The sequence below is a fragment of the Schistocerca cancellata genome, chromosome 1, assembly GCF_023864275.1.
Source record: "Schistocerca cancellata isolate TAMUIC-IGC-003103 chromosome 1, iqSchCanc2.1, whole genome shotgun sequence".
Classification (NCBI taxonomy): Eukaryota; Metazoa; Arthropoda; class Insecta; order Orthoptera; family Acrididae; genus Schistocerca; species Schistocerca cancellata.
This window is the reverse complement of record NC_064626.1, coordinates 865,904,907-865,919,742: the sequence shown is the minus strand read 5'-3', so window position 1 is coordinate 865,919,742 and position 14,836 is coordinate 865,904,907. Positions and strand designations below refer to the sequence as shown.

At 46.8% G+C, this 14,836-nt stretch overlaps 1 protein-coding gene across 1 annotated transcript in view; it reads right to left on the bottom strand.

The window, feature by feature from the left end:
• The window catches only part of LOC126189673 (glutamine amidotransferase-like class 1 domain-containing protein 1), an 81,273-nt gene that overhangs the window by 43,238 nt on the left and 23,199 nt on the right, over window positions 1-14,836 (bottom strand). The window contains exon 3 of the mRNA XM_049930962.1: window positions 763-868. Within this exon, the coding sequence (XP_049786919.1) occupies window positions 763-868 (106 nt within the window). The remainder of the gene's footprint in view (window positions 1-762; window positions 869-14,836) is intronic.

The window sequence follows — 14,836 nt, the reverse complement described above, 5'->3', positions numbered from 1 at the left end:
GTATTGTTTCTTTGGTGTTTTTTAATCACAAATTCACCACAAATATAACAAAAACTGCCAGCATAGTTTTTACAACCACGGTTAGACATTTTACTGTGCATATTTAGACTTACCACCCTAAAAAACATAGAATAAGGTATTTTCAGCAAAAAAGTTTTTCATCATTGGTCTATGTTATGAAAAAGAATAAAAGAGTACACTCAAAAAATTACTGCAAACCTCAAGCAGTGACAGTCCACTCCATAAATGATAATTACTCCTCCCTTATTGACTGTTCATATTATATGTAATACACAGTATTAGGGTTCAGAATAAACATCTAAACACAGATGTAACACAATTAGAGTAAATGACTTCAACTGCAAATGCAACTGATGAAATGGAAATTTATATATATAATTAACTGACCAAAAACCAAAGCTATCTGGCTATGGTGATTCATGCCACTCATCATCAAGGTTATTAGCAGCTATAAATATTCGTCATGGCTTGGTAAATTTTGAAACCAATATAATCTTACTTTGAATGTTTTAAAACAACAGTAATAGTCATAACATAAAAGAACTCTGCATAAATATGAAATAGTAAGACATAAAAGTTTCCTGATTTGGTAGGTCTTGCAACATGTGTTGTCAGTCAATAACTATTATACTTATAACTAAAATTAATTTAATCAAATACTCTAAAACAGTCTAATATTAATTAAAGGCAACTTTCTTACTGTAGAATGATCACATGATGTGTTATTAACCTGATGCTCACCATCAATTATTTCCAGTGAGAGTGGTACTGAAAATGGTTTTGAACGGAAATCATTCAACCATCTTCGACTCTGTTCATCTTGATTTATGAATTCTGGTGTTCTGCCCTGAAAAAGAAAATCATGGCTAACATCAATTAGAAAGTACAATATATTCTGAAAATTTGAATCCTTGGTCACGTACAAAAATACAGAAGAAAACCAAGATGCTAGATGTTCAATAAACAAAACAGCAAAATGTATTTATTACAATTAAAATAATGAGAAATTTCAGACACTATGATTCAATAAGATTATCTCTCTCTCTCTCTCTCTCTCTCTCTCTCTCTCTACAAGTAGGTTGTTTCAATGAGATAAGTGAAAATGACAGTTTTTGATTTACTGTATGGTATTCAAAAGCAGGTCTGTATGTCTTTGTAGCACAAGTGAGGCAAAGTACAGAATGGCCCCTTGCTGATTCACAAATATTGTTAAAAGTATACTTGAAAATTTGTGAGGCACAAAATGACTGAAGCCTCCTCAAAGGTAACAGTAACGATAATTAGTTTACCAAGTAAACTTTCCAATACATTTGATGCATATATCATTTTTAAGGCTTTAGTTAACAAGGAATATTATACTCACTATTTAAAACAAAAACTTTATCTGGTTAACATGGTAAATTACATACAAAACACCTTTCAGTGTGGGGCTTATTGTTGTTTCCTACAGTTCCTAGGTTTTCCTCTCATTTTGCATACCATTAGCATTTTAAGGAAACAGGAACTATCTTTCTGGTTGATCTGCTCACCAGAAATTAAGTTCTAGATAACTTCCGAGTAGTGTACATGCAAAAAGCGACATTTTCCTAGCCAAAAGTAGTAATGGAGAAATGTGTCTTCCTGTACACAAAGGCAATTTTTGAATGCCAGAAGTGACAATTCATGAACCAAATTGGATGGTGTACAACAAACACAGCAGTAGATACTGAACAGTTTCAGGTAGAAGAACTTTGAGGAATGACCATTGTCTTAGAATACACAGACAGTAATCCATGAAGAATCACAAAACACTGTTGAACCAAGAAGTATATGCAATCAAAACAACCCATCAGAAATAACTTGAGAGAGAAACTAATGTATTTTTCAGAACCAGACAGGAACTTGTTGTAACCAATGTTAGAGGAAATTCAGTATTTACCATCCACAGATTAACACATCATGGAATTCCAACTGGAGACACACGGCCAATATCTCAGATACCTTATTGAATCCCCTATCATTTACACTACATTGTAGAAGAAAGCATTCAAAAGCAGTTATATCTGGGAATTATTCAGCTTCCTCCTACACTGTGAGCATGCCAATTGTCAGAATGCCCAGAAAAAGTATTAATGGGGAAAAATCTTATCACATCTGTGCTAATATGTGAGTAATGCTCTAAGTAGAAAAGTCTGTGTGTTGCAAGTGGACAAAGTCCTCACAGCTGAATTGAATGAGGCACAGGGAAAAGATGAGGAATGCCAGCAACTTGTCACCCTGCTTAATTTATGTTCAGATATGATGTTTTATGCCACAAAACCCAATAGGAAAACCAAATGGTAATACCATGACTTATATGCCATGACAGTACTCATTTTTGCCATAACAGGACGTTGGCAAGAAATGCCTGTACCGCCAATAAATATTGGTGGCCATGACAAGAGTGTGATACTGAAAATTACACACACACACCCGTAGTCCTTGTGCACGACTTTCACAGCTGATTAGGCATAAAAATCTGTTGAAAACAATACCCAAAGCTTCCACACCCCTTGCAATAGCTGTTTTGGGCATTCTAGAACCACTTCCGCAAATACAGCAAGAAAATAAGTATGTATTATTGATCACTCATGTTTCCTAGTCATGGCGTCAATTGCTCACGTGATGGTAGAAACTAAGGCAAACACATTTGTTACACATTTGGCTCCACCTTTTGAATGTCCTAGTGTGATACAGAGCAACGGACAAGTTTCATGTCTTCATTGTCCATTGAAGTTCGTAAACTTTTGAGAATCAACAGATAGAGGACAACATTTTTTCATCCTACAGCAAAGGAAGGTAGGAAAACTGAGTTCAATGTCCCATCAAGATTGTGGTCATTTGAGATGGAGCACAGGCTCGAATTAGGTCAAGTGGGGAGGAGCAAATTGGCTGTGCCCCTTCACAGGAACCATCCCAGATTTGCCTGGAATGATTTAGGGGCTTCACAAAAAACTTAAATCTGCATGATCGGACCCAGATTTGAACCACTGTCCCCCAAAATGCAAGTCCAGTGTGCTAGCCACTGCACCGCCTCGGTTGGTTGGTTGGATTAAAAGAGGGGGAAAGGGACCAAACTACGAGGTCATCAGTCCTTTGTTCGGAATAAAACAATGCCACAAGTGTGAGAATAAAACAAAAATCACAAGAACAATGAAGGGCAACAAACATGTAAATGGACAAAAGGGGACAAGGAAACCACAGAAATGTGTTGAAGAGATTAAAACAACAAAGAGATTACCGTGGCTGGCTGACCATGAGAATAAAAAAGAAGCCAGAACTCTGCAACACATTGAAACCTCCACACTAGAAGCACTAGGGTGGAGGACACAGAGGGACAAAGGATATGCGCTAAAACTTAGATCAAATTATAAAACCCACCCTCATGAATAAAACGTAAAACTAAATCAGCCAATGAGGCGCTGTCAGATAAAATTAGCGTCAACGAGTCCGGTAACCCAAGATTTCATCGCTGGGCAGTCAAAGTGGGGCAGTGCACCTGAATATGGACCACTGTCAACCGGGCACTGCACCGACACTCAGGTGGGACTTCACGGCGCAGGAGGTAACTGTAGGTCTAGCCTGTTTGGCCAGCCTGTCAGCAAGTTTCTTGCTTGGGATGCCGACGTGTCCTGCGGTTCACACAAACACCACTGAACGACGATACTGATCCAGGGCATAGATGGATTCCTGGATGGATGCTACGAAAGGATGAAGGGGGTAGCACTGGTCGATAGCTTTTAGGATGCTCAAGGAGTCAGTACACAGAAGAAACGATTCCCCGGGGCATGAACGGATATACTGAAGTTCACGATAGATGGCCACCAGCTTTGCAGTGAATACACTGCCGCCATTGGGAAAGGAATGCTGTTCAAAATGGCCTCTGTGGACGTAGCCAACATGACCATCAGCCTTCGAGCTATCGGTGTAAACCACTTCAGAACCCCGGAACACGTCAAGAACCGAGAGGAAGTGACAGCAGAGAGTGGCAGGGGTAACTGAGTCCTCAGGGTCATGTGAAAGGTCCAGACAAATCTGCAGCCTGGATGTACACCATGGAGGTGTATGCGGATGGGCCTGGATGGGAGGTGGTAAAGGGAAGGACTCCAGTTCAGACAGAAGGGATCGCACACAAACCACAATCGTTAGCCCTGACCTGGGCCACCGATGTGGGAGATGAACTGCTATGGGTGGAAAAAGAAGACAGTAATTTGGATGCTCAGGAGAACTACGAATGTATGCAACGTAACTTTTGTTGGATCTGCAATGGAGGGACTCCGGCTTCCACCACGACACTGGTCACCAGACTTGTTCGAAAAGCTCCCAACACTAGACGAATGCCACAGTGGTGCACTGGGTCGAGTACACGCAATGCTGAGGGCGCTGCTGAACCATAAACCAGACTCCCATAGTCAACGTGGGATTGAACACGGGCTTTGTAGAGCTGCAGCAGAGTAGAGCGATATGCAGCCCAGTTGGTGTTGCTCAGGTAGTGGAGGGCACTGAGGTGCTGCCAGCACTTCCGCTTAAGCTAATGAAGGTGACGTAGCCAAGTCAATCGCGCGTCGAAAACTAGTCCTAAGAATCGATATGTTTCCACTACAGCGGGTGGATTGTCATGAAGGTAAAGTCCTGGTTCTGGATGAATGGTATGACGCCAACAAAAGTGCACGACACAGAACTTAGCAGCCGAAAACTGGAAGCCGTGGGTGAGAGCCTATGACTGCGCCTTGTGGATGGCTCCCTGTAGGTGCCGCTCAGCAACACCAGTACTGGTGGAGCAGTACAAAATGCAGAAGTTGTCTGAATACAGAGAGGGTGGGATGGACGGCCCTACAGCTGCTGCTAGACCGTTAATGACCACAAAAAATAGTGATACACTCAATAAAGAGCCCTGTGGTACCCCATTCTTCTGGATATGGAGGGAACTATGGGAGGCATCAGCTCGGACGTGGAAAGTACGGAGCGACAGGAAATTCTGGATAAAAATCAAGAGTGGGCCTCGGGACCCCAACCTTATAATGTGGCAAGGATATGATGTCGCCAGGTAGTGCCATACGCTTTGCGTAGATAAAAAAAGACGGCAACCAGGTGTTGGCATCTGGAAAAGGCTGTTTCGATGGCAGACTCAAGAGACACAAGATTATCAGTGATAGAGCACCCCTGGCGGAAGCCCCCCTGACACTGAGCCAGTAGGCCACATGACTCCAGGACCCGACCCAACCCAACCGCTGACACGCCATATATTCCAGCAGCTTACGAACAACATTGGTGAGACTGATGGTCCGATATCTATCCACATCAAGCAGGTTTTTACCAGGTTTGAGCACTGTAATGATGGTGCTCTTCCGCCATTGCAATGGAAAGGTGCCATCACACCAGATCCAGTTGAAGATGACGAGGAGACGTCACTTGTAGTCAGGCGAGAGATGTTTAATCATCTGACTGTTGATCTGATCCAGCCCAGGAGCTGCATCGGGGCAATCTGCAAGTGCGCTGACGAGTTCCCACTCCTTAAATGGGGCGTTACAGGGTTCACTGTGGTGTGTAGTGAACAAGAGGACTTTCCTTTCCATCCGCCGTTTGAGGGTGTGAAGGGCTGGGGGAGAGGGGGTGTAGTTCTCCAGTGCAGAGACTCAAGCATAGTGTTGAGCAAATGCGTTTGCGTTGGTACATAGCACGCCATTGATGCTAATGCCAGGGACACCTGTTAGGGTCTGGTACCCAAAAAGAAGTCTGATCTTTGTCCTGACTTGGGAAGGTAAAGTATGGCACCCAATGGTCAACACATACCTCTCCCAGCACTAATGTTTCCATCATTTTATAAGCTGACATACACAGGCACGGAGCCGCTTAAAGGCTATCAGGTGCTCTAGGAAAGGGTGGCGCTTATGTCGCTGTAGAGCTCACCGATGCTCTGTAACTGCCTCAGTGACTTCTGGCGACCACCAAAGGACTGTCTTCTGCCAGGGGCACCCCAAAGAGCAAGGGATCACATTTTCTGCTGCAGAACCGTTTGTGGTAGTCATCAGCTCAACCATCACATCGATGTTACCATATGGGTGAGAGTCAATGGTGACATCAGAGGTGAAAGTTTCCCAGTCCATCTTGTTTAAAGCCCATCTAGGCAGGCGTCCATGGGCCTGACGCCAGGGCAATGACAGGAAGATTGGGAAGTGGTCACTACCACACAGGTCGTCATGTACTCACCAGTGGACAGATGGGAGATGTCCTGGTATGCAAATTGATAAATCAATGGCTGAGTAACTACTTCAAGCAACACTGAAATGCGTTGTGACCCAGTACTTAAGAGGTAGAGGTCGAACTGAGACAGTAAAGTTATGAAATCTCTCCCTCAGCCAATAAGCACGGTATCACCCCACAAGGGGTTATGGGCATTAAAATCTCTCAACAGTAGGAAGGTTTAGGAAGCTGATCAATCAGTGCAGCTAATACATTCAAGGGTACTGCACCATCTGGAGGAAGATATACACTGCAGACAGTTATTTCCTGCATTGTTGGTATTCTGACAGCCACAGCTTCACTACAGACTGAGTTTAGGACATAAATGCAAACTCCACCTAACACTCGATTATAGTCACTACGGTTTGTGTAATATACCTTATGGCCTCGGAGGACAGGGGTCCACATTGCTGGGAACCAGGTTTCCTGGAGGACAATGCAGAAAAGAGGTGTGAAGCTTAACAGTTGCCGTAGCTCAGCCTGGCGATGGAAAAAACCGTCGCAATTCCACTGGAGGACGACATCATCGTGAGACTGGGAAGGCATGGAACATTCAATGAAGCAGTTTACGCCTCAGGGTCACCTGCTGCCACCGACTTATTGCCTAAGCAGTCTATATTCATTGTGTCTAAGGGTCAAGTGAGATCCAGGTCCTCAGCGGATGCTAGAATCTCAACCCCATCCTCAGACGCAGAGCTTATAGGTAGCAATGGTGTGGTGCCACCACAAGTTCCTTGTTCTTGGGGGTCTTCTTTTTCTATTTCTCGCACTGTTCCTTGAGTTTCCCTGGCTGGTAGGACTTCACTGAATCAGTCTCTGGGACTGAGGATGAGCGTGAAGCCCTACAACCAGCTGCTTTCGGGCTCTTCAGCCACTGGCGAGTGTCATCTTTCCCAATAGCAGAAACCTGGGAAGAGAGTGACCCAAGCGACCCCATCCTAGCGAGAAGAGCCAAAGAAGCCATTATACTCCCAAAATAGGTGGTGCGGGGGCAAAAGGGAGGGAAGTGCCTCCCACCATCAAGATCAAGGGGGCAGGTGTAGTCTCCCGGTTTTGAGAGGCGACAGGAATTTGAAGAACTGATGGGGCGACAACTGTTCTAATAGCTGCAGCATATGAGGCCATAGCCACAGGATGTAGGCGCTCAAATTTCCTCTTAGCCTCAGTGTAGGTCAGTTGATCCAGGGTCTTATATTCCATGATTTTCTTCTCTTTCTGTAAAATCCCGCAGTCTGGCGAGCAAGGTGAATGATGCTCTCTGCCGTTGACACAGATGGGAGGCGGGGCACATGGAGTATTGGGATGCAATGTATGTCCACAATCTCGACAGGTGGGGTTGCAAGTACAGCGGGAAGAGATATGGCTGAACTTCCAGCACTTAAAGCACTACATCGGGGGAGGGATATATGGCTTGATGTCGCAGCGGTAGACCATCACCTTGACCTTCTCAGGCAATGTGTCACCCTCAAAGCCCACGATGAAGGCACCAGTACGTGGTTATCCCTCAGACCCTGATGGCCACACTGGGTGGAATGAACACCTCGCCGCCCTAAACTGGCATGCCACTCATTGTCAGACTGCAAAAGAAGATCCCTGTGGAAGATAATACCCTGGACCATATTTAATCTTTTATGAGGCGTGATGGTAACAGAAACATCCCCCAACTTGCCACAAGCGAGTAAATTGACCCAGAGCACATTATGGACAAGCCTTCCACCTCCCAAAACTTGTCCTCCAAATGCTCCACAAAAAACTGAGGCTTCATGGACATGAAAGATTCCCCATCAACTATCGTACATACGAGGTACTGGGGCAAATAAGCTTCACTGCTATTTTTAGACTGGTGTTCCTCTCATAGTGTGGCAAGGGAGGGGAATGACTTGAGGTCATATTTCTTAGCACTGAAGTTAGACTTTGCCTGCTTAGAGACTGCTGGCAGCGGACCACCAGCAAGAGATGACGTACTACACTTCATGGCGTGTCAACCACCCTGATGCCACTCACTCCGACCAGGGGCCCTCCCCACGGGCACCACCCAGCTGCAGCAAGGGCCACCTGGCAGGATGGCCACTGCCGAGAGTCCCGATGCCCCAGGGTGACAGGCATCTACTCCTTGGCATACGTGGGGAGTTAACAGTGTAGGCATAAGCAGAGCGATCCCTGAGTTGTCAGGGGGCTACAACCAACAGGGAACATAGTAGCCCCACCCCAATGGACTGGCTACCGTGCTGGATACAAGGTGCAAAGTAGTCCATGGTCATTGTCGGCACAGAAAGTGACACTACATAGTGCATGGTGGAAAACGCACCCAGGAAGGTGTCCTTGCCCAAGAGAAGGAGACTGGGTGGGACTGCAACGTGACAATGAGAAAGAGGGCTAAAGATCTCAATGCACAATGTACACAATGCACCATGTAAAGCACCCTTCCCCAATTGGTTCGCTCTTTGGAAAATTTTGAAAAATGCAGGTCAAACCCTACAGAGGACCATCACATAAAGGCTGAAACATGAGAGACTCCTTTTAGTCACCTCTTACGACAGGCAGGAATACCTCGGGCCTATTCTAACCTCCGGAGCCGCAGGGGGAACACCACCTCGCTCAATATCTTGCAGTAAATGGAAATGTGGAGCACAGTCACAAAAGCATAACTATGATGCTTTCTTACTAAATTAATAAAACCTGGAATGACTGGATAGGTATTTGCCATACATTGTACCTGCCTAAAACAGATGAATCCATCAGTTAACTGAACATACCCCGTGTAATGTTATGTAAAGGCGAAAAAATGAGCTCTCTATTTGAATTAGAAAAATTACTAGTGGGTATGGATTCAAATGAAGTCAACGGATTAACAAGGAGACTTAAAACTATATGGCAAAATGTGCAAAATGTCTGTCACAATAATTCATGGACAATTGCTAGACAAATAGAAAGAGGTAATAAAGGTGCAATATTACCACCCTAACAACAGGATGACTGAGTTCTATTGAGAAATCCTGCAATTAAAAAGGAGAAAAAGAGGAAATTCTTACCACATTACGAGGGACCATATTGTACTTTGCAGCTCACATCATATGTGAAGGCTGAGTTTATAGGTGGGGAGCAGGAGTCAATTTAGCAATACTCATGTTACAAGTCACATATTTATTAGACTTTGTTATGGCAGAGCAGGCAGAATGGCCACCCAATCCACTGTAAGGATCCTGGCCACAGCTGTTGGCAGTGGAGGGTGGTTTGGAGTGGAACATTTTTGCTGGGAGGCTCCCGTTGCCTGGCTTGGGAGGACCAGTGATGGCAGTTGGTACGCATGAAGTGAGTAGTAGGGTTCCAATTCAACCCTTGCACCCATCGTATTAGATGCAGGACCGTACGGCAAATGGTCCACGAATGAAGCTGGCTGATGCTGTAAGTGTTATAACCTTTAATCTCCAATAATTGTGTGGATATTCAAACACACTCACTTAGAAACAATAGCTGGTTACATGATAACAACTCAGTATCTCTCATTCGACTGTCGTGCCGTGACATGCGGAAAAAAAAAAAAAAAAAAAATCACTTCCTTGGAGACATGGACAGTGCGGAGACATCCATGGCCTCTTGTGAGGCCCCGAGAAGATCCCGCGGAGAGACACGAGAGTATGGTCGAAATGTCCAGGACGGAAGCTCGTGCGTGGAATGTGCCTCCCGGACAAGATGATGGGTGAAACCTCCGGAGAGCCTTGACCACCCCTGGAATCCATTTAGGGCGAGATCCATACCCTCGTGCCCACACGTCAGCACCCACCGAGTATTTTCCCGCATTAGAGGACACAGCACAAGGCCTGACAGGGTGAAGCAGGGGCAGTAGCGTGCGCGGTTGGCGGCCATGCAAGAGTTCAGCAGGGCTGCGATCACCCAGAGGCGTGAAACGATAAGAACTCAAAAATAGCAGCAGAGCGTCATCTCTGGAAAAATCACTAAGGAATTTTTTCATCTTGCTTTTGGAAGTGCAGACAAGGCGCTCGACCTCCCCATTCGATTGCGGATGCAAGGGCGGTGCTGTAACATGATGAATCCCTTGTCCAGTACAAAAATCACGGAAGGCCTGCGAAGAGAACTGAGGGCCATTGTCCGTGACGATCGTGGATGGAAGACCTTCTAGCGCAAAGATTTTGGACAAAGCCAGCGTCGTCGCTGCAGTGGTGGGCGACGGACATCGAACAACAAACGGAAACTTCGAGAAGGCATCAATCAACAGTAGCCAATAAGTACCAAGGAAGGGGTCGGCAAAGTCAGCGTGCACCCGTTCCCATGGCTGTGCCAGATCAGGCCACGGAGAGGGCATTGTACGAGGTGCAGCCAGTTGTTGAGCACACTGACCACACGCAGCAACCATGTGGGCATTGTCCGAATCAATACCGGGCCAATAAACGTGCCTGTGGGCCAGGGACTTAGTCTGAGAAATCCCCCAATGGCCTTCATGCAACAGTTTGAGAACATCTTTGCAAAGAGAGGCTGGCACCACGACCCGTGGAGATGCGCCATCCGTGGCCAGAAGAACAACACCATCAAGAACAAACAGACGAAGGCGCAAGGCATGGTAGTTGCGAAGGGGATCCGATGCCCGGCCCTTGGTCCTGTCCGGCCAACCCCGTTGAACAAAACCGATCACCTGACACAGGATCGGGTCCCGCGCAGTAGCCGACGTGACCTGCGAACCTGCAAGTGAAAAACCCTCGACCGCACGACGTTCTTCCTCATCAATGTGGAAACAGAGTAGTTCATCACGATCAAAAACCGGGTCGGGGCCCACCGGCAATCGCGACAATGCATCAGCATTGGCGTGCTGGGCCGTGGGGCGATAGTGAATCTCATAGTGAAAACGAGACAAGTATAAGGCCCAACGTTGCAGGCGGTGAGCTGCCTTATCCGGAAGCGACGCCGATGGACTGAACAGAGAGACCAGTGGCTTGTGGTCGGTGATGAGGTGAAACTTAGAACCATACAAAAAGCACTGAACTTTTTTGGAGCATATATGATAGCGAGCGCCTCCTTTTCGATTTGAGAGTAACGCCATTGCGCATCGTTGAGGGTCTTGGAAGCATAGGCGATGGGTCGTTCCGACCCATCCTCATCCTCATACCGATGGGCGAGAACAGGCCCTAGGCCATACTGTGACACGTCAGTCACCAGAACCAAGTGCTGACCCGGACGGAATGTGGCAAGACAAGGCGCCGACTGCAAATGAGCCTTCAGGCGGACAAAAGCCTGCTCACACTTGTCGGACCAACAGACAGGGACGGTCTTGCGTAACAGCTGATGCAGAGGCTGAGCTACCGCCGCCGCAGATGGAATGAATTTGTCATAATAAGCAATCTTGCCTAGAAACACCTGAAGTTCTCTGACCGTAGACGGCCGTGGTAGGGAGTTAATGGCCGCAACATGCTCACGTAGAGGAGGTATGCCCTCACGGGACAAGTGGAAACCAAGATACACAATGGAGGGTTGGAAGAACTGTGACTTGTCCAGATTGCACTTCAACCCAGCCGAATGCAAAACCCGAAACAGTGAACGCAATTTGCGAAGGTGCTCCTCAGTGGAGGCCCCCGTGACAACAATGTCATCCAGATAGTTTATGCAGCCGGGAACGGAAGCCGTGAGCTGGTACTGATACACCCACAAGGAGTGTTGATGACGAGAAATTCCTTGGAAGAAGCATCCAACGGCAACTGATGGTACGCCTCCGATAAGTCAAGTCTGGAAAAGAACTGGCTCCCAGCGAGCTTGGTAAATAACTCCTCAGGACGGGTAAGAGGATAAGTGTCAATGAGGCTCTGAGCGTTGACGGTGGCTTTAAAATCACCACACAATCACAGACTCCCGTTTGGTTTAGAAACCACCACAATTGGCGATGTCCATTCGCTGGAGGTAACAGGAAGGAGAATCCCTGAAGCTGTTAGCCTGTCTATCTCAGCCTTGACAGGTGCTCGCAACACCACCGGAATAGGGCGTGCCCGGAAAAACTTAGGGTGGGCTGTAGGTTTAAGAGTAATGTGGGCTTCAAAATCCTTGGCACGACCCAGACCAGCAGACACAGACGAAAATTCAGAACACAATCCATCCAGCTGTTGATACGGAATATCCTCAGATATGAGGTGCACATCATCATCAATGGAGAACTTGAACAACTGGAAAGCATCATAACCGAACAGGTTTTCAGTGCCCGCATGATCCACCACATAAAACGTGAGGGGCCTAACAACAGACTTGTAGGCAGTGGAAGCATCAAACTGGCCAATGATAGGAATTTTCTGTTTATTATAAGTTCTCAGATTTCGCGTAACTGGAGACAAGGGAGGGGAGCCCAACTCCAAATACGTGCGAGAATTAATGAGAGTTACTGCAGAGCCAGTGTCCACTTGCATGCGAATGTCTTTATCCAGAACACAAACAGTAACAAACAACTTATTTGTTTGAGAAAGCACACAGTTAACATCCATGTCTGATGCCTCGTCCTCGTCGACAGGAACTTTAGGGGACTGACACACAGAAGCAATGTGGCCTTTTTTCCTACATGAATTACACATGGCCCTGTCATGCTGTACGAAACAACGTGGACAAGAAGGAAGTGCGGAACGAACCTGCTTCTGTGGTTGCTGTTTTTGCTGCGAGCGTTGCGGCCCAACGCGACGTTGTTTACGCGAGTCAACCGCCGCCACATCTTCGTTCTCCTGTGAAACAGGCAAATTGTCCATGTCTAAAGTTGACTGTACAGCGCCTACATCACAACAGGCGTCTATTTGCGTGCCAGCAGCATGAGACACTTCAAAGGATTGAGCGATGCTTAGAACTTCCGACAACGACGGGTTTGGCAGTTGTAGGGCACGTTGCCGAGCTTCTTTATCAGGAGCAAGCCGTAGAATAGCATCCTTAACCATTGACTCAGCATAAGACTCATGATGAGTGTCCGTGACAAACTGACATTTCCTACTCAGACTGTGTAGTTCCGCCGCCCAAGCCCGGTAAGATTGATGGGGCTGTTTCCGACACCGGTAGAACGCCACACAGGCGGCAACGACGTGGGTGTTTTTGTGGTAATAGTTAGACAATAAGTCACACATTTCTTGGAAGGACAGGGAGGCAGGTTCCCGCAGAGGGGCTAATTGAGATAGCAGCTGATAGATCCGTGGGGAAATCCAAGATAGAAATAACGACTTACACATAGGAGCGTCGACAACGCCGAAAGCCACAAGAAGTGTTGCCGCAAACACTTCTCATAATCCTCCCAGTCTTCAGCAGCCTCGTCGTAAGGAGGGAATGGAGGCAGAGAAGAGGAAGACAGACAATGAGTAAGCGACGTCGACAACGCCTGAATAGCAGCCGTCAGCTGCGTTTGTTGTGCCTGAATAGCAGCCGTCAGCTGTGTTTGTTGTTCAATGAGCGCTTGCATAAGCTGTTCCATGTCTGCCCCATCACAAACACACAAATCCACAACGCAGTGAAAATATCCCATCCTCGTCGCCAAAAAGTGTTATAACCTTTAATCCCCAATAATTGCGTGGATATTCAAACACACTCACTTAGAAACAATAGCTGGTTACATGATAACAACTCAGTATCTCTCATTCGACTGCCGTGCCGTGACATGCAGCCAGCGCTGTTCGTAGCTAGGTGGCGCTCCCGCGCTCAGCCGAGTTGCGGAGTGCCTCTATCGCCGTTTGCGCGTACTGTCGTGGCGGCACTGTTAAATGTCGTGGCACTGTCACAACAGTAAGAAGCTTCTATAGACTCCATAATGGTTGGCGACTCGGCAGAAGTCTCCAGCTATACGCCCTTTGTCAGCTGGGCATCTGCTATTTACATGTGCCTGAACCAGACATGTCATCGTGTAGACATCCCATGCATTATGCAGTCCTTCTGACACTACGATGAAGTGGAGTCCTGAATTTCAGTAAAATCCTGGTTGCCAATCAGTGGCCATATTAATGTGCTCGGAGCTGACAGGTGATGTACTGCTGAAGCAATACTTGAGGCAATCGGTGACAGTTATGTAGTCATCAGGCAACAGTTGGCTAGCAATAGTTTCCACTATCCCCTGACTCATCACTCACTATCGCCTATACCTCTGCACGATATCCCTGAAATTACTCATCCAGTACACAGACCGTTCCCTTCGCTGTTTCCCCTCTTCCTCTGATATATATTTCCCCCTCCTTATCCATTCTTCCACATCATTGTGCACTGTGCACAACTACTGCTGCTTTTGACCAAACAAGGTCACTCATGACATGTATCTGTCCCATGTGCCTGCTGCCTCTCCTTCACAACCATTAGGAACCCATCTCCAACCCTCCCTCCCACTGCCTACCTTCTTTACCTTCTTCTACCCCCTTGCCCCCCTCCACTACACACACACACACACACACACACACACACACACCACCAAGTTTACGCGACACAACCCCACACCCAATTATTGCTGCTATAGTCAGGTGTCAATGTAGCCACGAAGGTAGGTGTGTGTGTGTGTGGGGGGGGGGGGGGGGGGGGGGGGGGGGGGACACTATTACCCCTG